The following is a 22,422-nucleotide window of genomic DNA, read 5'->3' as shown; positions in this document are numbered from 1 at the left end:
CATCTAATGCTCACAAGATCCTTATCTATGAAGCAGGCACTAGGACTGTCCTCCCCATTTTACAGATGAGAAGACTGAGTCTCAGAGATGTAAGATAACTGTCCAAGATGACACACTTGTAAGTATAGGCCTGGAATTTAAACCCACTCAGAATGACTCCAAAGTTCTTCTTCTCAACTATGTCTCATATTTCCTCTTTGGTACAATCACAATACAATGCGACGTGATAAGTGTTACTCCGGCAAGATCAGGACATTGTGGAAGTAAATAGCTGTCCTACTTTACCTGGTCTTTGAGAGATTCTTAACAATGGCTTCCTTCTGGAAGATATTGATGCTTAAGAATATAGGAATGATTGAAGTTAACCAGACTGTTGTGGGAGGGAATAGGAAGGAGAGTGGTCTGAAGTGCTTGCTAGGACATAAACAGGAAAAGTATTCCAGGTGGATTTAGCACAGGACTAGGAGAGTTGTTTGACTTCTATTCTGAGCAGGACTCTCCCAGCACTTTCTAGAGTAATGCATTCAACAGAAGCACTCAAGAGCTCTCTTGAGGCTAGAACCAGGATGGCTTGCCATTGGTTTTCATGAAGAAAGTCACTTTTAAGACTTTAATACACTTTTTAGGCTACCACCCGTATAATGGGGATAATAACATAATTACCTTAAAGGGTTATTGTAGCATCAAAAAAAGCATATAAAACAGTAAATGTTATTTAGCATTTTAAACATAGGAATATACTAGAGCATTCTCTGCCAGAGTTCTAAATTTCAACAATAATGCAATTATTTTTTAATTTTTTTCCTACCCATATCCCCCTAGTACACAGCTGTATATTTTAGTTGTGGGTCCCCCTAGTTGTGATATGTGGGACACCATCTCAGTGTGGCCTGACCAGTGGTGCCTTGTCTGTGCCAGGATCTGAACTAGAAAAAACCCCCAGCTGCCAAAGCGGAGTGCACGAACTTAACCACTGGACCATGAGGACAGCCCCAATGCAATTATTTTTATAGATAATTTCAAATTATCATGCTTTCTTATGCCAGTGTACAGATTTAAGACTTTTCTTCTGATCAAATGACTGGAAGCAGTAATGTAACTCCATATTGGCAAAAAAGGTATATAATACCCATGCCAGAGAATATTCCAAACAATGATGCTTAACCCAATGCTGGACCAGAAAAAACAAAAGATTCTGAAAACCAAGAGTTACAGGGAGTAAAGTTGCCTCTTTGTAGCAGTGATATCATGGAAAAGCCACTGGCCTCACAGTGAGAGAGTCTAGCATTAGCTGGAGCACATATTGGGTGCATTGCTCTTGGCCATCCCTGCTCTTTCTGAGATTCAGTCCCTCATCTGTTAATCAAGATATTGGCACTTGTCCTACCTCCCTCAAAGTGCAAGACAAGAGGCAAATGGAAACCTTATAATGCTACATGTATAATTACCACCTTCACCATTTATTAATGCTATGATTTGTTCAAGTCTTATGGAAAGATAATTTTGTTTTTAAGGAGTAATAAAATCTGGTTTTAAAAGAATAGACATAGTTATATTGGGTTTTGATACCAGCTTAACACAAGGTTGACATAGGGAAGCCATATTGTAGAAAAGAAACCATATTGTAACTTTGAATGACTTCTGATTAACTAGCCCAGACACACTCTGTAGATTTTATAGCCCCTCCTAGCTGCTTTAAGTTGACAACTTTGTTCTTTTGAGTTCCTTAGGAATGTGAACACCTCCAGGCAGAGTGTCTATGCTGATAGCCATCATCAATGACAACTGAAAGATCAGGGTATAGGGCATTGCTTCAGTCTCTGATGCATATCGAGTAAAACAAAAAACTATCAAAAACTAAGACCAGATGTCTGCCCCAACTGGGAAACCAGCTGCCTCCCTGACCCAGAGACCAGCCCCCTATATAACTGGTCTGTAGTCTTTGTTCTGTAAGATGGTTCTTTTGGACATTAATAGTGTGGGGGACTGGTATTGCCCACCCCAAGATATGTCTCTTTGGCATGAGGATTATTTGGGGCTGGTTACTTTTGAAAACTGCAGACAGGAAAGAGACTCTGAAAAGTGGAATTTACTTACCCTTTGTTAAGAGGCATTTACATTGTAAAGTAAATCTCCATCTGTAAAGGTGTCTCCTTTTCTGTACCAGGAAGAAGGGGGGATAAATTTATCTCTAGAAACTCTTAATCAATGCAGAAGACAAGGACTTAAATCTGCATCTTGTTTACTGTACTTGTCTGGTAACCTCCTGTAACTGACTCCCCCCACCGCCAACATCCTCCTTTGTCTTTAGCTGAAGATGATATTTAAGGTGGTAGCTTTGGCTATTTTGAGGAGTTGCTCAGGTTGCCTGAGCCTCTCCCACGTATCCATGTTATAAAGCTTTGTTTCATTTTCTCCTGTTATTCTGTCTCATGTGAATTTAATTTGTTTTCCAGCCAGAAGAACTCAGAGAGGGTAGAGGAAATGTCTTCCTCCCCAACATAGGCCATCTTCCCTCTTGCTAGCAAGCTATAATAAAAAACCTTCTCTCCTACCACCTTGCCTCTTGGCTACTGGCATGTCTTGTGGCAGGCAGTTGACTCCTCTCGGGTGCTAACAATTTATACCATAGAATTTCAATTTTCTTAGTGGATAAGCAGTTGGTTCAACCAAGCAGAGCTTTTTCCTCATTTCCTCTCTAAATCAGAGTTGGAGGGTGAGCACAGTGGGCTTGAAAGATTTTTCACTTAATCTCGTGAACAAAGACTGTTGCTATTTTTGAAATTCTGACTCTGAAACTCAGACTGATTTATTACTCAGATTGCACTCAGACGAAAATGACAAAAAGCCAAAAGATACTACTTTTAGAATTTCTTCTGCAGGAGCTATTTTAAACATATATTCCTATTTGCATTCAAGATACAATTCTCACTATAGGGCCCTGTTAAAGCATGTCTCATTAAATAAAATGCTAACAGCTGACAACGGACTATTTATTAAATAAAGTGAATGTGTGAACCTCACAATTCTCCCTCACAGGAAGTACATTAAGGCAATAATAACACATAATGTTTATAAAGACGCATGGCAATTATGCACTTTATATATGTTAGTCTACTGAAATTCACAACAGCAGTATAAAAGAGAAGGCAATTTCCTTCTCATTTATGAGAGGTGCACATGGAGGGGTCACAGAAGTTGCCCAAGGTCAGACAGCAGGTGAGCGGTGCTGCTGCATTCACACCTAGGCAGTCTGACTCCAGCACTTCTAACCACTGTGCTCGCTCTTTGCCACTGGCACTGTTGGAGAAAACATTTTTAAAAAATAAGCTGGAGCATAAGCTACATATTGAACACTGAAAATATATAAAACTTCATATACCAAAGAATTTTTTTGGAGTTTGGAGAATTACTTACAGAAGCTGCTAAACTTAAAGTTTGAATAAACTTCAAAAAGATCAGATATTCACATCAAGCTATGTTGCTTTTGCCGTAGTCATGGAAGAGCAGCTCTTTCTCATGGTTACTTTGACTATAAAAACTTTATTCCCTTGGGGGGGCCTATTTGGGGCTTTGTAATAAAACAGGTACTAGGGGAAAAGCTACTAGTGCAATTAATTTGGGGCCCCAGGTTTCTGACTTGATCTTCCCCTTTGATGTCATGGGGCCTTTGCTAGGGCTGCCTCAACTACAAAGTTACTTCTAAGCCTGCTCTGAGCATGCCTTAAGCTTTCCAGTAAGTATGCCCACTACAGATCATGTTTCACATTTCTGGCCCATTTCACAAAGCTTACTGTAGATGCCTTCATATGCACAATAAAAAGTACTGTGTGTCCTGCCAAGTGATTTTAGACAACTGGACTTAGGTTCAAATGGACATTATGGGTAGCCTTGATGTGGCAAAGAAATGAATTAGCATACAAATATCTGAAAGGTTTCACACAAGAGAGAGGAGCAGCAGCTTGCTGCAGAGATCACAAAATCAAACTCTTTTCCTCCCTATTTTCCCTTAGCCTGAAAACATTATTTTGCCTTTATTTTTATTGGCTATTTCGTTGGCTATAAAATTCCCTGTCTCTTTTCACACTTCAAAGTCCATTGTGTTTTGGTTGCCATGACTTCTGGTGAAGAGTCAGACATCTGTGTTAATTTTGCTTCTTTGAGACTAATGTGTCTTTTTTCCTCTAGATACTTAAAGACACACTTTCTGCCTTTGGTCTTTCGCAGATCAGGGTTTCCTTTGCATTACCCATCCTTAATCAAGTATTCTTGAGTGCGTGATTTCACCTATCTAGGTTAATTCTAAGCCACTATTTCTTCAGATATTGCTTCTAACCCATTTTCTATGGCCTACATTTCTGAGATTCCAATGACACTTAGTTTTCAATTTTTTTCTTTACCAATTCCACTTATGTTAGAACTTTATATCATATCCCACACATTTATTGCACTCTTAACTTTTTCATTATGTTTTCCTCTGTATTTTCTTCAGTTTTGCTATTTTCCATTGATCTATTCTATAGTTAATTGATTATATATTTTCCTTCATCAAATAATTTGTTATTAAATTTATCTTTTGTGTTTGTAATTAAAATTCTTGAATTTTCTTTTTAAAATTTCCATGTGAATGTTTGGCTTTTTACAAATTCCTGTTCTCTGGTGAAATTATCCATCTTTTCATTAATTTTCTCTCTTCCTCTGTCCTCTTAAAAATATCAGTTCTATCCAAACTAAAGTCTTGCTGGCTAGCTCTGGTATCTGAACCAGCTGTGCATCTGTGTCTATCCTCTATTATTTTTCCTTTCAGTTGTGTTCATTTGGTAACAGCACACACTTTATATGGAAATTTGTATGACAATTTTTGTTATCCTTCAAAGAGAGTTCATCATTTTCTTTTTTGCTCAGTAAATTTGGGGCTCATCACTTTAATACAACCAGGGGCTGGGGTAACTCAGGCTGAGTTGTAATTTGATGAGTTCTTTCCTATCTATTGCACACGTGCTCTAGGGATTCTAACTCAGAGCTTGGTGTGCTCATCGTGGCCTCTCCTCCTGGTGCATCCTCAGCGATAATTCTTGTCTTCCCAACACTGAAGGGCTTTTAGACATTACTCTGCTTCTCAGAGGCTTTTCCCTTGCCTTCTTAACCTCCATTTCTTCACAGTTTCAGAAAATTTCTAGGGCATGGAGTTCACTTCCTTTTTCTACCTGTTTCCCTGGGATTCTGGCCTGTGGGGCCTTTAATTATTGAATCTTACTGATGCTCCAGTCCAAGGAGATATATTTTCATAGCAACTTTCTTTCCAGGGTCTTTACTTAGATTCATTGATTACATTCTATTTCCTGATGCTCAGAAAATGTCCTGAAGGATAATGCCACAGCAGAATTTGGGTTTACCTCTCTGTGTGGTGTCTGCTTCTCCAAGATTTTGTTCCCTCAAGTCATGGTTGCTTCAGCACCTACCTGATGTCCTCAAACAGATTTCAATGTTATTTTATCCATTTTTATCCCAGTCTATCTCAGTGAGATTGTTGGTATATGGCAAGCCACTCAATAATAATTGGGAGCAGAAGTTCACCATTATGATTCAGTTTCTTTTTTTTAAATAAGGTTTTTATCTTAGAACACTTTTAGATTTACAGAAAAATTGAGCAGAGAGTACATGAGTTCCCATATTTCCTAACTCCCATTTCCCCTATTATTATCATATTACATTGCTATGGTTCATTTGCTACAATTACTGAGCCAATATTGATATATCATTATTAACTAAAGTCTATATTTTATTCAGATTTCCTTAGTTTTTTCCTGATGTCCTTTTTCTGTTCCAGGATCCCAATCAGGACACTATACTGACTTTAAGTGGTTGTGACAGTTTCTCAGGCTTCCCTTGTTTGTGAGGATCTTAACACTTTTAAGGAGTTCTAGTAAGGTGTTTTATAGAATATCTCTCGACTGTGACTTGTCTGTTTTCCTCCTTATTATACTGGAGTTACGTGATTTGGAGAGGAAGACACCAGAAGTCCAGTAGCATTTTCATCATATCATATCAAGGGTCATGCCACCAACATTATATGACTATTGATCTCCCGGCTCAGGCAGTGTTTGTCAGATGTCTGCTCTGTAAAATTATTCTTTTTCCTTCCTTTCCACACTGTACTCTTTGGAAGGAAGCCACTGTGTGTAGCTCACACTTGAGGAATAGGAGTTAGACTCCACCTCTTTGAGGCATAATGTCTAAGTAAATTACTTGGAATTCTTATGCACAAAGGATTAGTCTATTTTCTCCTATTTATTTATTCAATCAGTTTTTTACATCAGTGGACACTCATGGATACTTAGTTTATCTATGTGTTATAATCCAATATTACTTCATATGGTTGCTCAAATGTTTCAGCTTTGACAATTGTGACATCTTTTAGTTGACTCTGTGTCCCTCTGATGTATCCCCATCATTGTGTGTGTGTGTGTGTGTGTGTGTGTGTGTGTGTTTTAACATTTTCTTTCTTTTCAGCACAACAAGATGCTCCAGGCTCATCTTGTACCTCTTCTGCCCCAGTCCTACAACCAGCCATTTTCCCAAGGAGCCCTGGATCCTTTCACTGGAGAATGGCATTAGAAACCAAGACCTGGGCTCATTGATACTGGGCTGTTGTTGTTTATAGGCCCCCTAAGCTGACAGAGCAAGGCAATACATGTGTGCCTACTAACTTGTGCATGTACACATATCTATAAATATTTGGCTTCTTTTGGATTAATAAAATTTATTGAAAACTCAAGCCAAATATCTTGCCACTGATCTAATTCCAAAATATATTTCCTTGAATTCCATGCAGGTTTTTCTCATTGAAGTTATTGAGATACCATTTTAAATTGTCAGAATGACAATCTAGTAGGCTTATTTCTTCTACATTTGGTAGATTTTATATATATATATAGACATGCAGTTTCTGATTTTCTATATGCAAGGTGGCTTTTAGCTAATACAGATGAAAAGATCTGCTGCAGCCATCCTTGGAGGAATAGTTGAGGAAGGGGTAAAGAGTGTATTAAACTGTTGAATAGCATCAGTAACCTCAAGAATAAAGCATACTGTTGAGCCAGTCAGAAGGCATAGAGAGAGATTATTCTTCATTGGCTGTGATTCCACAGGAATACAGTTTTTATACCATCTACAAACTATAGTCTGTACAGGCCCACCTGTTGTATACCAAACTTCAATATTATCAGAGTCACTTGTAGAAGTTGTGAAATGCAGAGTCTTGGGCTCCTCCCTGAAAGATTCTCATCCAGAATGTTTGAGGTGAGGTCCAGGAATTTCAGTTTCTTACTAGCTCCCAGGTGATGCCAAGGTTGCCAGTTAGCAGGCCACACACATGCTAAGTGCCCTGGCCTATGGTCTGTTTTCTTTACAGTAAAGGCAGGCAGTCCACTTGGGAGGGGACACTGACCATGAAAGGCACTAGCGAACCCAAGTATAAAGAACGCATCTGGGACAATGAGAAAGTCTCACTTCCAAATGCTGTCAGAACACTAATCCTCAGAGTGTGTGATACTTTCTGGGTTACTGTTATGGGTTGGATTGTGTTCCCCAAAAGATACTGAAGTCCTAATACCCGGTACCTCAGACTGTGACCTTATTTGGAAATATGGTCATTGCAGATGTAACTAGTTAAGATGAGGTCAAATTGAAGTAGAGTGGACCCCTAACTAATATGACTGATGTCTTTCTACAAAAGGAGAAATTTGGACACAGAGACAGACACACACAGAGGGAATTCGATATGAAGACACAGAGAGAACACCATCTACAAGCCATGGAGAGAGGCCTGAGATAGAGCCTTCCCTTGTGGCCCTCAGAAGGAGCCAATCCCGGTAACACCTTGATTTTGGACTTCCCACTTTCAGAACTGTGAGATAATAAATTTCTGTTGTTTAACCATCCAGTTTGTGGTATTGTTACTGCAGCCCAGAATTTAATACAGTCACTCATGCTCTTGAAGAGTCTTTAGGAGTGTTAAACAAACATTTCCCCTATATTACATCAAAGTCTCAGAGTGATATAAGTAATATTTTTGATATTCTTATTATCCCAGCAGAGAGAAGTAGGACCAGTCAAATAAAAGTGGCTGTCCAGGACATGCCCCAAGGATGTCATTGTTAGAGTGAGGACAGTGCTTACACAGGTTCTGTAATGATGCTGTGAGGCATAGTGAAGATAGTCCACCTCAAAGTACCCGCTCTTGGCAACACACTTAGAGGCTGGACGGCTGGCCTCATGATTCTGAGAGTTTTCAATGTTTTCCATAGTTTTATAATAGAATTATTTACATGTTTAAAAACATGGAATAATAATATCCATCCTCTTCACAATGGTTTGTGAATACTGGTTAGATATGCTTTAATCTCCTTGTGAGTACTGGTTAGAAATGCTTTGATCTTTAAGTGCTTTAATCTTCTGGGAAAAAAGCAATTATGTAAGTACATATTATTGCCATCATCATTTTGAGTTGGGAGATTGAAAGCAAGGATAACGTTTGTCTGTAAAAGGACGTTTATCTAACAAGGATCCTCTAAAATGCCATCGGAACACTCTGTGTGACCCTCCACATTGCGAAATGCCAGCCATACTTAGTACTCAATTGTGTTTCATGAATATTCATTAAACTGTATTAACTGTTGACATCTAAATTCATGCTGGATGTGGCCAGAAAAACACGTACAGAAGAACACAACTCAGTGTGCAGGCATGGCATGGTTTCTCATCTTGGAGGCTCCAGCTATCACTCTTCCATCTCACTTTACCTTGAGTCCACAGCAATGCTGTACAGTTATATATAGGAAATAGTCTCATTGATCCCTGCTGTACTTTCCTGCAAGCCTTAATTGTGACCAGAGGTTTAACTTTCCCCTCTTCAAATTGGGCTTTAGATAAATGAACAACTATAATAAAAATGTTTTATTTACTTTAAAAGGATTATGAAACAGCTCATCAACAAGGCAAAGTTGGACATTTGTCATAATGCTGCTTTAGGGCTTCAAGGGGCTCATAGTACTTCTTTTTCAGATCCGTCAGGTCTGGTCACAAGTTTTATTAACCTTGAGTTTCTACACAGAGAGGAATTCCCTCAGTAAGAAGCTGGGCATCACGTCAGATCTCTCCACACTGATATTTTTAAGGCCACTCTGGGGATCCTATAAAGATGATGTGAAGCTAAGAATGGTGTGGAGAAACATACTGAATGACATGAAACCCACTTGGACTATGTTGATCTTAAGAGTTTAAAAGCCAAATATTTCTTATCAGTAGATGAACTCCCATAGGAACAGGTTTTTTTTTTTTTGTTCTTGTCTTTGTTTTCAGACTTGGAGACATTACAACATAAGAATGTGATCACTAAATAAAGAAATACCTAAAAGAGTTCTTTTTATATTTTACTTTATTTATTTTATAAGCACACATTGTGCTAATGAATCTATTTCTTGGTTCGTGTAATCAGGATACTGCCAATAATCAACAACTATTTGCTTGTGAAAATTGTGTGGATGTTGTGATTAATGCCCATCAGTGGCTACCAGTTCATACAAAGATTATTAATTAGGGAACATATGATTTTTTTTTTTTTTTATCATCCAAAGGATGGTTTCCTTACAAGTGTAATTATATAAAAGATTGACAATGGTTGTAAAACTTTTAAAAAGTGTGAACTCAGATACTTTCTAATTTTCTTATGGGTCATAGTATTGGTAGGACTAGATCAATTCACTTGAAGGAAATTATTATTCTCCATAATAAGAATTTAAATAAGAAATAAATCTGTAAACTTCTCTGTGGCAGAATGCAATTCTTCTTTTCCTCTATCACAGTACTTGTGAGAGGCATATGTAAATGTTTGATATTTGTCCAAGAAATAGGCTTAATTATTGATGAGCATGCTGATTTTGTGGGGTATTTTTTGGTGCGCATTTTGCCTCAAACAGGGCACTTAATACTCAACGTCTTCTAAATCTAGAAAACAATATTATTATACATACGTAACACCCAGAGTAATGTTTTGCAGACTAATAATGCCAACCAGAATGTTATTGGATATTCCACAAGTAAGTATTTTTTAGTGCAAAGAATTTAAGAAGTGCTGGATTAAACACAGACTGATTTATTTAACACATTTTTTCCTTGTGTTTGACACATTAGGCATCTTCAGGAGGAGAATGAAGTATGTAGTGTTTCCTGATTGATTGCTGTGGTTAGGAAATAATTCTGCGAACACTGACATTGATATCTCGTAGAATACGGGTGACCTCTATGAGACAGTGGGGAGATGCTGAGACCCCTGACCACACGTGAACTCTTCCCTGAAGTGGCAACAATGAGGCCTTGCCTCACCTCTTTGCTCTTGCAGCAGTTGGTGGGACACATTTATATGGATGAGTCTCTCACTAAATTCTAATTCCTTGCATTCCCTTCTAGCCTGGAGATTACTTAAGATCAAGAAATGTCCATATTCCAGCTTTTCTGAAAACTCTTTTGCAAGTAAATGATTTAATAGATGATTGAATCTAAGACCAGTGGTTGAAAGTACTTTTGAGGGCATAGCAAAGTTTGTATAGAAAATACTAAAAAAAAATCAGTACATCATGAGCATTTCCACAACTTCTTAAATATTTTAGATTGCTCTATCATGGCGTTTTAACAAAAATTCACTTTGCTCATATTTAACATCCTTTGGCAACATAATCCTTCCATGTCCATAAGCTTAACTTGGGTTCTATGACAAAGGTAGTCTGAGGAGAGCAGGCTTCAGAGCACTCCAGTTTCACCAATAACTTGCATTGGGCACATTACTTTACCTTGATGAGCTTTGGGTGTCCTAACACCAATCATGTGTGGGCATTGTGAAGTTTAAATGAGTTTGTTCATGTAAAACATTTAAAATAGCAACTGGCATATTATACATTAGCTGGCATTACTGTAGTCAAGGTCATCCAGCTCACGGTGCTGAATTTTAGATGGCATAATCACCAAAGAGCTTTACAGATTTTGGGGAAAGTATTTTACTCACAGCCCCACAGCTAGCTGCCTGAATGGATCTTGCATAATCTAAGATCCTAGGACTCTCCCTGGAAATGCAGGTGAACTTCAGTAGCTGGATCCCCTTCAGGCAAAGAACTTCACAGGTCTAGGACAATCAGGAGAGGGATCCAATCTCAGGAAGGTATTCCAAACACTGTCTTACCTAGGTTTGTTCTTGTGGGTCTCACCTTCTGGGCACATCTGGCCGTAGGGACCCTGCCAGCATGATTCTACTGCAGGAGCATGGATATCAACTTGTTCAGCCCCAATGTTACAGCTGGTAGATGGATACAGCTGTGTTAGTTTCCTGTTGCTGTTATAACAAATGACCACAAACTTAGTGGTTTAAAACAACAAAAAATTATTATCTTACAGTTCCTTAAATTAGAAGTCTGGCATGTATCTTGCTTGGCTAAAATCAAGGTATCAGTAGGGCTGTGTTCCTTTTGAGGGTCAAAAGGCTGTACCTTTTGAGAGACTCTAGAATTAATTTCCTTGCTCTTTATAACGTCTAAAGCCACTGAATTCCTTGGCTGGTGGCCCCCTTCCACCATCTTCAAAGCCAGCAATGTTGCACCTCTCTGTGCCTTTCTTCTGGAGTCACATCTCCTTATGACTCTCTTCTTCTGCCTCCCTTTTCCACATTGTGCCCACCTAGATAATCCAGGATAATCTCTCTATCTGAAGGTCAGCTGACAAGCAACTTTAATTCTACCTACAAGCTGAATTTCCCTTTACCATGTAACATGATGTACTCACAAGTTCTGGGAATTAGAACATGGACATTTTTGGGGGCCATTAGTCTGCCTAACACAATGACTTATTGCAATATGCCCTAAGAACTGCCAGCAGGATTGTAAATATTTTCTTCTCTATATTAATTTCTTCTTAATTACCTAGTTTGTGTGTGCCCTTTGTTGCCTGCTGGAAACCTGACTGAAATAATCTTTTTTTTTCTTTGAAGATCAGGGAAATAACAACTAGTTTTTAAGTTGATGGCTATAATGATCCAGTAGAAATTAATTAAAAAAATATGGTGTAAGAGAGAGGGTGATGTGCTGAAGAAATCCCCATGTAGTGGAGAACAAACAGGACATAGAGCACACATGGATAAGCAATAGGAGTTCACCTGCAATACTATGGGACAGCAATTGCAAGAGGTGAGCAAACGTGTTGGAAGTTTTCTGATTGCTTCAGCATTCTAGGGATGGTGAGGAGCAAGGTCCCCAGTGGAAAGTCAGGGAGAAGGTGGAGCTGTCAGAGGTTGAGACTGAGAACAAAATAGGAACTAGCCATCTAGGAGAGAGGGAGAATAAATAGACTAGAATGCGCATTTTAATGGAAGTCATATTGCCTCTAACAGGTTAAAAATGTGTTTTTGGTGGGAAGGTGAAAAATCTTGGATATTACCATGTGTAGCCCTCCAAAAGGCCATGGTACATGAGAAAATATACAAGCATATCTGTAGCATCACTATTTCAAGGCAAGGTGACAATGAAAAAAAATATCCAAAAAGACTCCTTAGCAGAGATGATAATGAATAAAAGGTTGAGAAATATTGGACTAGCACAACATAGTATGTTTACTTTAAGGCTCACCTGAAATTCATGGCCAAGGACTTCAAATGAGACCAGTGATGGAAGTTGTGTGTTTTTATTTATTTATTTGTTTGTTTGCTTATTTGCCTCATAATGCTGCATGAGTGCAGTGTGTACTGGGTAGTGGGCTAGATTTAATAAGGTTAGGTTTTGTGCAAAAGAAAGGGGAAAGGGAGCTGAAGGAGTATGCAAAAGAGTGATCATGGTGATGGCTCAAGTCCTCTCCACTGGAGAACAGGATCTAGGGCACTCTGGCCTGTTGCAGACAGGTATGGGGCAGTGGTGACCACCTTGAACCCCTGGAAGCACTAGAAACAAAGAGTGAAAATCCATCATTTACATCTCAGTCCTGTCTTCAAACAGCATCTGATTTGTTGGAAGCAAGTGAGTTCAATTTCTTTAATGCAGATTTACTTCTTTAGAATATATTTTTTGCTTATTTTCTAGAGAAGCCACAGTGATTTATAAGATTCAATATGATGTGAAGTTTCATATATAAATAGGAGAAGCCATATAAGAAGAGCAGATAGAGAACATCCTTCCATCAATGCCAATACATTCACTGACTTCACGGAATGATGTCTTTGCCTTGAACGAGAAAACAAATTTCAGGGAAAGTCAGTTCTTGTTGGTAATAGACTGCCCTCAACTTTGCTTCTGTCTTCCGTAAAGTTGAGCATGATATATCTATTTGTTATGCTGGTGTATAAATTCCTAGTTTGTTCATTAATCTCTCTTGTCTACCATGCTTTCCTAGTGAGACTGAGAGCTCCTTGCTGCCAGTGAATATTTTTCATACTTTTTTTTTTTTACCACAATAACACTTAACACAATAATTGCTGAGACCATTCCTTCTACTCCACATCTCCCTACATTTGCCACTTCCCTGGGCTCCTCTTCTCCTACCATCAATTTCAAACCCCCTGAGCCAGTGTGTTCAACTCGCCTTTGTGTTTCCTTTCCTTTAACATCTTCTGAAGAACTCCAGGAAAGGAAAAGCTTGTCATGTCTGACATTTAAATGCTAGAACTATCCTCCCTGTTTGATGAGCCCCCCTTTGGGCTGCCTTACACACTAAAGGTCTGCTAGCTCATTTCAACAATCAGAGAGCAGAATTACATATTAATGGAGGTGACTCATAATTGAGAAAATCATTTTCCTTTATGCCGCCTCCACAGTTCATTTAAATAACTTAAAATCTCCCATTCCTTTAACTTTATTCCTGTTTGATATTTAAACACAGATGCCATTTCTCACCTTTACCACCAGGAACCTATAGGGAAGTTTTGCTTTTCTCCATTGATCAAATAGCTTTTAAGACCTTTCTTAACATGTAAATAGTCCTCTATTTTACAATTCTATCAAGAATTTGACCCATTCTTTAAAGATATTTACCGCTAACTATGAAACTTTACATCTTAATTCAATCATCCATGAAACAAATTATTATGGAGTTTTTAAGAGCCAATAAATCATTTATATCACCAAATAATAAGATCAATAGAAAAGCTGATTCCAATCTCATCTGCACCCCATATCCTGCCAGAAGAAAACCAGTTGCAAAATAGTGGACTGTAGGTATAAGTAAATACCAAAAAACAAACAAGAAACCTATTAAAATAAAAAAAAATTCAAAGACATTAATAGGTAAAGCATCTCTTTTAACTTAATTATATGCTTTATAATATGCATATAATAATCACTTAATAAAATCAAATTGGTGGATAATTACTATCTTCAATATATTCTAAAAGAAACTCTAAATTTAAAATAGAGTTGCTAGCAAAGGAAAGGAGGAAGCTAGAAATTAAAATTCAAAAGACATTTCACACCAGTTTCTTTTATTTGTGGATTCTCAGTAATTTGTGTGTATGTGTGAGGAAGATTAGCGCTGAGCTAACATCTGTGCCCATCCTTCTCTATTTTATCTGTGGGATGCCATCACAGCGTAGGTCCGCGCCCAGGATCCCAACTAGCGTCCGCTGGGCCGCCGAAGAGGAACGCACGAACTTAACCACTATGCAGTTAGGCTGGCCTAGATTCTCCACAATATTTGATGCTTATTATGTGTGTGGAAAGTTGTAGAACTCTCATTAGTAAAACTGTTATATAAATATGGTCAGTAGTGACTAATCTTAGTTGGGTTTACAGACATAGTACAAACAATCTCAATTCAAAAACATAAGGCAATTCTAATCACCCTTTTCCCATCCCAACTAAAACATTTTTAAAAAAACATTTTCACTTTTGAATCAGTTGTTTTACCTCAAATATCACTTACAAATCAGTTGCCTGAATATAATTGGTTAAAAACAAACACATGAAGGAATTCTACATGAAAGGTATGACTATACAGAGCCTTAGGCATCAGTGGAAAAAAAGTTGGATTTTTTTTTTGAGAGGTACACTTCCTTGAGTTAATTCCTACCTGCAGATGTTGTCACAATTTCTGTGGTGTTTTTGAGGCCCATGAAGTCAAACTGATAAAGTCGCCAGGATTTCTGATCAGCGGCTTCAACTGAATTTTTTCTCCATCTATAAATCATTTCTTCTTTGGGGTAGCCATCTAAAATATAGAATAAATATTAACAATTAATGATGTAGGTTTATAAAACGTTAATGTCAAAATTATAATTCTGATCACTTAGGAGTTAAAATTTTAGGTCATATTTGTTGTCCAAATTTTCCTCAAACACACAGAACTCCAAAAATAAATAGGCAAAGGCCACCTAACCCAGAAGGTTTCTGTTGCAGATCTTCATGATCAGCAGGAGATTCCTAGCCACAAGCCTCACCATTGTCTGTGTGGACACAGCACATGGGGAGGCAGTGGTCTTTATTTCTTTCGTCTTGGAGAGCCACAGCTGTAATCAACCTTCATAGAGTAGAGATGCTCGTCAGAGTCTCACTAGCACCCAGACACCGAGATCTAACTGCCTGGCCCATTCCTATCACACCTTCCACCCTTCCTCAGAACTTAGTCCATCCAGAACTCAGGAAAGATGAATTTAATAAGGCAATCACTCTAGGATTCCATAGGTCAACTGACTCTTAGTCTGACATTATCTGCGAATTTTGGTCTTTTCCAGAGACCATTTCCCATCTGGTTAATTACTCCAGGAAGCAAGATGCTTTAGTGTTTCTGCTGCCTTAGGCCCAGTGTTGGCAACCTGCCCAGAGCCAAGTGTCATGGATAGGGGCTCTGCCCCACTCCTGCTGGTGCTGTTACCAGGGGTCTGTGGGCTCCGTGAGCCCAAGCCAGAGATTGACCTGATGCTTGCTTCTCCACTCCTGGATCCCCTCTTCTGAACAGTGCTTGGGACCATATCATTAACTCTGAGCTGGAGCTCCCTGGGATGGTAGAAGGGCAGACCTGGAACCCTTGCTTTCTGTGGTTCTGTCCCGTCTCCAGGCCCTGCAGTGAGGTGTACCCCACGGGGCATACCATACTCAAGAGCAGGACTAGATCTCATTTTGTCACTCAACACATGACAGCATTGGCATTATTAGCCCTTTACTGACTCATAGCAGACACAGGCATGACTCTGGAAGGAGGAAACATATGCACCACCTTGATGAGTTATAGTGAGTACAAAAAGCACTGAACTGACAAACATATACTTTTGCAAATATGTTAATAAAGTGGTTGAAAATTGCTAATTAAACATTTAGATCAGCTTGCAAAAACTCATAGACAATCCGCCTTCTCCATTTTTTTCCTTTTTGCCCATCATTGCTAGCTTGGCTCATTTTTTCAAAGACGAAAATAGAGGGGCCAGCCTGGTGGCTGAGTTCTGTGTGCTCTGCTTTAGTAGCCCAGGTTTGTGGGTTTGGATCCCGGGTGAGGACTTACTCTACTCAGCAGTCATGCTGTGGTGGCAGCCCACATAGAAAATAGAGTAAGACTGGCAAAGATGTTAGCTCAAGGCTAATCTTCCTGGAGCAAAAAGAGCAAGATTGCCTATGATTTTAGCCCAGGGCTAATCTTCCTTATCAAAAAAAAAAGAAAGAAAAGAAAGAAAGACTGAAATAGAGGAGAGGTGTGCCTCCTGCTTTCTGATTGTGGATTGCTCTGTGAAATTACTGTCAACATCGCAGGGACACTTGCTCTCTGCTAACTTGACAACGTTGATGTTAAGGCACTTAGACTCAGCCTGAACAGACCAAACATATTACTTGGCCATTAGCTGCTGTCTCAATTGCCTCATCTCCTTGTTAGACTGTCATAATTAGAAAAGGTACATTATTTTATAATTCTTTCTTTTTAACTTTGTTTTGCTAAACAGTTTTATTGCGATATAAAACTTACTTAATATGCACAGTTTAGTGGTTTTTAGTATATTCTCAGAGTTGTGCAACTGTCACCATGATCTACTTTTAGAAAATTTTCAACATCTCAAAATGAAATCCCTCAGTCATCAGCAGTCATTCCCCATTCTCCCTCCTTGCATGCACCACCTGTATTATTCAGTCCTAGGCAGCCACTAATATATTTTCTGTCTATTGTTTGCCTATTCTGGGCATTTCATATAAACGGAATCATGCAACATATCTTTTATAACTGTCTACCTTTACTTAGCATAATTTGTTTAAGGTTCACTCATTGTAGCTCATGTCAATACTTCATTCCCATTTATTGCTCAATAATATTCCATTGTATGGATATACTATATTTTGTTTATCTGTTTGTCATTTGATAGACATTTTGGTTGAGTCTACTTTTATACTATTATGGATAATGTGATAATGAACATTTGTGTACAAGATCTTGTGTCAACCTATGTTTTCTATTTTGGGGGGTATATACCTAGGAGTGGAATTGTTGAGTCATGGGGTAACTCCATGTTTAATATCCTGAGGAATTGCCAGATTCTTTTCCAAAGTGGCTAGACCTTAAAGTCCCACCAGCAAAGTATGAGGGTTCCAATTTCTCCAGATTTTCTCTGATATTTGTGAGTGTCTGACTTTTTAGTTATAATAGTCGTAGTGGGTATGAGTGGTATCTTTTTTTTTTTTGAGGAAGATTATCCACGAGCTAACTGCTGCCAATATTCTTCTTTTTGCTAAGGAAGACTGGCCCTGAGCCAACATTTGTGCCCATCTTCCTCTACTTTATATGTGAGACGCCTGCCACAGCATGGCATGCCAAGCAGTGCCATGTCCGCACCTGGGATCTGAACCTGCGAACCCCAGGCCACCAAAGCCAAACTTGTGCACTTAACCGCTGTGCCACCAGGCTGGTCCAGTATCTTACTGTTTTAATTTGCATTTCCCAAATGACTAATGATATTCAGCATCTTTTCATGGATTTATTGGCCATATATATGTCTTGTTTGGTGAGGTGCCCATTCAGATCTTTTGCTCACTTTTCAATTGGGTTGTTTTCACATTGTTGAGTTTTAAGAGTTATTTACACATTTTGGGTGCAAGTCCTTTATCAGATATATATATTTTACAAACATTTTCTGCCATTCTGTGACTTGTCTTGATTCTCTCTGCTTCATTTTTCAAGGAGAGTTTTGCTAGTTATAGAATTATTGGTTGACAGTCTTTTTCCTTCAGAACTTTGAAGATGTCACCTAATCGTCTTCTGCACTTCATGATTTCTGGTGATAAATCTGTTATTAAATGTATTGAAACTTACTTTAAAATGTTACATTGTTTTTCTCTTTCTGCTTTCAAAACCTTCTCTTTCTCTTTGACTTTTCTCAGTTTGATTATGATGTGATAGGAGTGGATCTCTGAGTTTGTTGGAGTTGGCTGATCATCTTGGATGTATAGACTAATGTGGGTTTTTTTGGTCACTTTTTTGGCTGTTATTTCTTCAAATAGTTTTGGCTCTATTTATTTACTCTTCTCCTCTGGGACTCCCATTAAGTGTGTGCTGGTAATCTTCATGATGTGCCACAGGTCTATGCATTTCAGTATGTTTTTCTCCATCCATTTTTCATTTTGTTCTTCTCACTGGATAAACTCTATTGGCCTTTCATCAAGTTTTCTGATCCTTTGTTCTGTCTACTCAAATCTATGGTTGTAGCTGACTACCGATTTTTTAATTTATGTCATTGTCCTTTTCAACTTCAGAATTTTTATTGGGTTCTTTTTAGTAATTTCGATCTTTTCACTTCTATTCTCTATTTGGAGAGATCTAGTTGTCACACTTTCCTTTAATTCTTTGGACATGGTTTACTTTAATTCTCTGAATGTATTTAAAATAGCTGAATTCAACTCTTTGTCTAGTACATCCAACATCTGGGATTCTTCAAGGGTAATTTCTACTGATGGCTTTTGTTCCTGTATATGTGTCATGGTTTCCCGTTTCTTTGCAGGTTTTATAATTTTTTCTTGGAAACCAGACATTTTAGATAATATATTGTAACAACTCTGGTACCAGAACCCTCTGTCTACTCCAGGGTTTGTTGTTGTTTCTGGTCTTTTTGGCTTTGTTGTTGTTTTTCTTCTTTCTGCTTATTTGTTAGTGACACTTCTGAACTAATTTAGTAGATCTATATTCCCTACAATGTTTGACCACTGAGTTCTCTGTTAGCTTTTTGTTATTGTTGCTTTTATGCTCTTGTTTTTATTTTAAACCCTTGCCTTCTAGGATTCACCTTTGGTTCATTAAAATTTAGTGGTCAGTCAATCATCTGTCAGACTATTTCCTTACATGCCTTACCTGTATTTCCTCCTATGTTTTCCAAGGGGAACAGTGTGTGAAGGCATGACTTCAAACAGTTTATGAGATGGGCTTAGCTATAATTTCCAGCTTGCATATATCCTCAAGACCAGAGGTAAGTGACTTGGGCCTTCTCCTTTCCCTAGTCTTTCCTTGGCATGCACACAGCTCTGCACATGTGTACAGCATTCTTCTGGATCTCCAGGAATTCACCGATACTTTTCGAACTTCTCTGTGATCACCTAGTTCTCTAGGACTTCCTTTTACTTTTTTCTTTTCTTTTTTTTTTTTTTTGCCTGGACCCTTGTTTGCACCAATTGATATTACAATCTTAGGCAGATGCAATTTTTCCAGAAGATTTCTATTTTTTTCTATGATTCCCTGGGGATACTGCTCTTTTTGCTGAGCTGAGCTCTTAGTTAAATCAAATAGCCACAACATCCTGGGAATGGAGATTTCCCAAGTACTGCTAGTTTTGACAAAATATTGACTGTGCTCTGAACAGAGTTCTTAACAGAGTCCCAAAAGAGGTCAATCTTCTACTTTCATTATGAGACTGCAGGTCTTTCACAGCTACCATGTCACTGAGCTGGGGAGGCAAGGAGAAAGGGAATAGCCCCAAGTTGACATACACAGGTTCCACTGACTTTCTGAGGTCCAGAAATTTTTCCTGGATAGGTAACTTTCAGTCTTATTGGTGACTTTGGTTAATTCATTAGCATTCTGAAATGGTTGATTTTAGTTTCTTTGTCAGTATTTTCACTGCTTTTGTGGGAAAGTGGTCTTTGAGGTTTTCACACCACCATTCCAAGATCAATCTCCCTATGCCATAATTCTAATAATAATAATAACAATAGCAAATGATGGCTACTACTTATTGAGAACCAATAGGCTCAATAGAATTTTTACCTGCATTTTCTATTTAATCTTCTTATCCTTTTCTAGACTGATCTGAGCACTGTAATGTTAAATAACTTACCCAGTGCCAAACAGCTCAAAATTGACAAAATTGCATAACAAAACTGGGTCTGTGCAAACCCAAAAGCTTCTCTCAACTTCATCCTACCTGACTTCTCCTTTTATAAAACCTCCATTCCTTTTTTAGCTTGTGAGGACTCCCTTTGCATCTTCCTTTCCACAAAAAAAATCAATACTAATGTCCTAATAAATTAATATGCAACATTTTCTTTAAAACATATTTAAATTTGAATTAACTGTAGTCCTCTGAAGATGCATGCATTAACTTAAAAGAAAAATTATAGTTGAGATTTCAGAGACAAGGTTAATGGGGAGGAGAATTTCAGTACCTTACTTAGCCACTGAATTCTAAGTCTCCTCTTCCTACTCATCACCACCATCACCATCACCACCACCATCATCATCATCATATTGCTCTCACATGTAACTGTAATCATGTGCTAAGCAATGTTCAGGGCCTTTGTGTATAGTCAGTCCCATAGTGATCCTAATGATGTAAATATTGCTCTACCCATTTTGCAGATGAGAAAGCTGAGGCACAGAGACACTGAGTAATGCACCTAATGTAGAGCTAGAGAACAAACCAAGATCATCTGGCTTTAAAGTCCATGCCTTCACTCACTGTACTACAGTGGTCTCCACTTGTTCTGATTGTCCACATTCCCCAAATCCAAGTTCCTCAACTTATAAGATTTCCCTCAAAAATACATACTGTAGGGGCTGGCCTGGTTGCATAGTGGTTAAGTTCATGTGCTCCACTTCGGTGGCCTAGGGTTCACAGTTACAGATCCCAGGTGTGGACCTACACACCGCTCATCAAGCCATGCTGGGGCAGCATCCCACATACAAAACAGAGGAAGATTTGCACAGATGTTAGCTCAGGGACAATCTTCCTCAAGCAAAAGAGGAAGATTGGCAACAGATGTTGTCTCAGGGCCAAGCTTCCTCATCAAAAAAAAAAAAAAAAAACTCTATCATGGAAAACACCAGCCACCCTTTTAACAAATCCACTTTTCTCGAGTAGAAAGGTGATTGCTTTCCAAACTACTTGCTGCCTTGATCTTTGTGGAGATGCAGATAGAGATGGTTCTTTCATAAAAACATCAGTAAGAATTATCAACACTTTAAACAACAACCTATCAGCTGCAATTTTCCCAAAGACCTGATATTAACATCCCTGTTCTTTGGGGGGCATTTTATTAAACACTTCCTACCCTTGAGAAGGCTTCACAGCCATTGATGAGCCCTACCACCACGGTAGCGGTAGTGAATGACTTGAGCAGAGGTAGATGATAAGCCATGATGCTAACAGGAGTGGAACCATGGGGCCCCCACTTGCAGGGGCCCACCCAAATCTTAGCAAGCTTACAACGACCTTTTTGAGATGTAATTTTGAATTATTTGCAGAAGGCCTCCTACTCCCTCTTGTTTCCTCTCTTTTAATATTTTTGTTATAAGTTTGACATACTGAACTTAACAATTTTTCATTTTTAAATCCATCAGTCATTTCTATATTTACTTTTATATTGATATTTAAGTAATCCTTCCTTAAACCATGCTCAGATAACTATTTCCAAAATTTGATTATAATCATTTTATAGTTTTATTTTTATATCTAATTTATTAGTCATTCTAAATTATTTTGGTCAGTGCCTGTCTACTTGAGCGTCAGTTCTCTGTGTTTGTGTGACATATTAACAAATACTAGTTTATGTCAATTTTTTAAGGAAAAATGCCCTATGGTTATAAAACTGAAGTTTTCATATCAGCAAAGTTAATTCCTAATCTTGTACATCAATCTGTCTATCTGGTCTCATGTTGTGGTGATGTCACTGAAGTTCACACCGTGAGGCATGGCCATGGTAGATGAGCCTGCTCTCCACGCTCATTCCTTGGCTGCCATGATAAAGAAGCCCCTCTTCAGGCCTTCTGCGTGGAACCTATGAAACAATGTAGTTTCTAATTTTTGAAGCTAGAAAACAATATTAAGAAAACTCTGAGACATACACGACAAAATCTTTAAGCTTTACAAGCTTTTTCTGCTAACTTAGTGGTTGTCTTGTTCTTTCATTAAAATGAAGATACTTTGTTTTCAGC

At 38.3% G+C, this 22,422-nt stretch overlaps 1 protein-coding gene across 1 annotated transcript in view; it reads right to left on the bottom strand.

Annotated features, from left to right (window-relative positions):
• Positions 1-22,422, bottom strand: part of GABRG3 (gamma-aminobutyric acid type A receptor subunit gamma3) — a 596,312-nt gene that overhangs the window by 67,128 nt on the left and 506,762 nt on the right. Inside the window, exon 6 of the mRNA XM_023652068.2 lies at positions 15,100-15,237. Within this exon, the coding sequence (XP_023507836.1) occupies positions 15,100-15,237 (138 nt within the window). The remainder of the gene's footprint in view (positions 1-15,099; positions 15,238-22,422) is intronic.

The sequence above is a fragment of the Equus caballus genome, chromosome 1 (genome assembly GCF_041296265.1).
Source record: "Equus caballus isolate H_3958 breed thoroughbred chromosome 1, TB-T2T, whole genome shotgun sequence".
Lineage (NCBI taxonomy): Eukaryota > Metazoa > Chordata > Mammalia > Perissodactyla > Equidae > Equus > Equus caballus.
The sequence above is the reverse complement of the archived record's forward strand: the minus strand, read 5'-3'. Positions and strand labels throughout refer to the sequence as shown.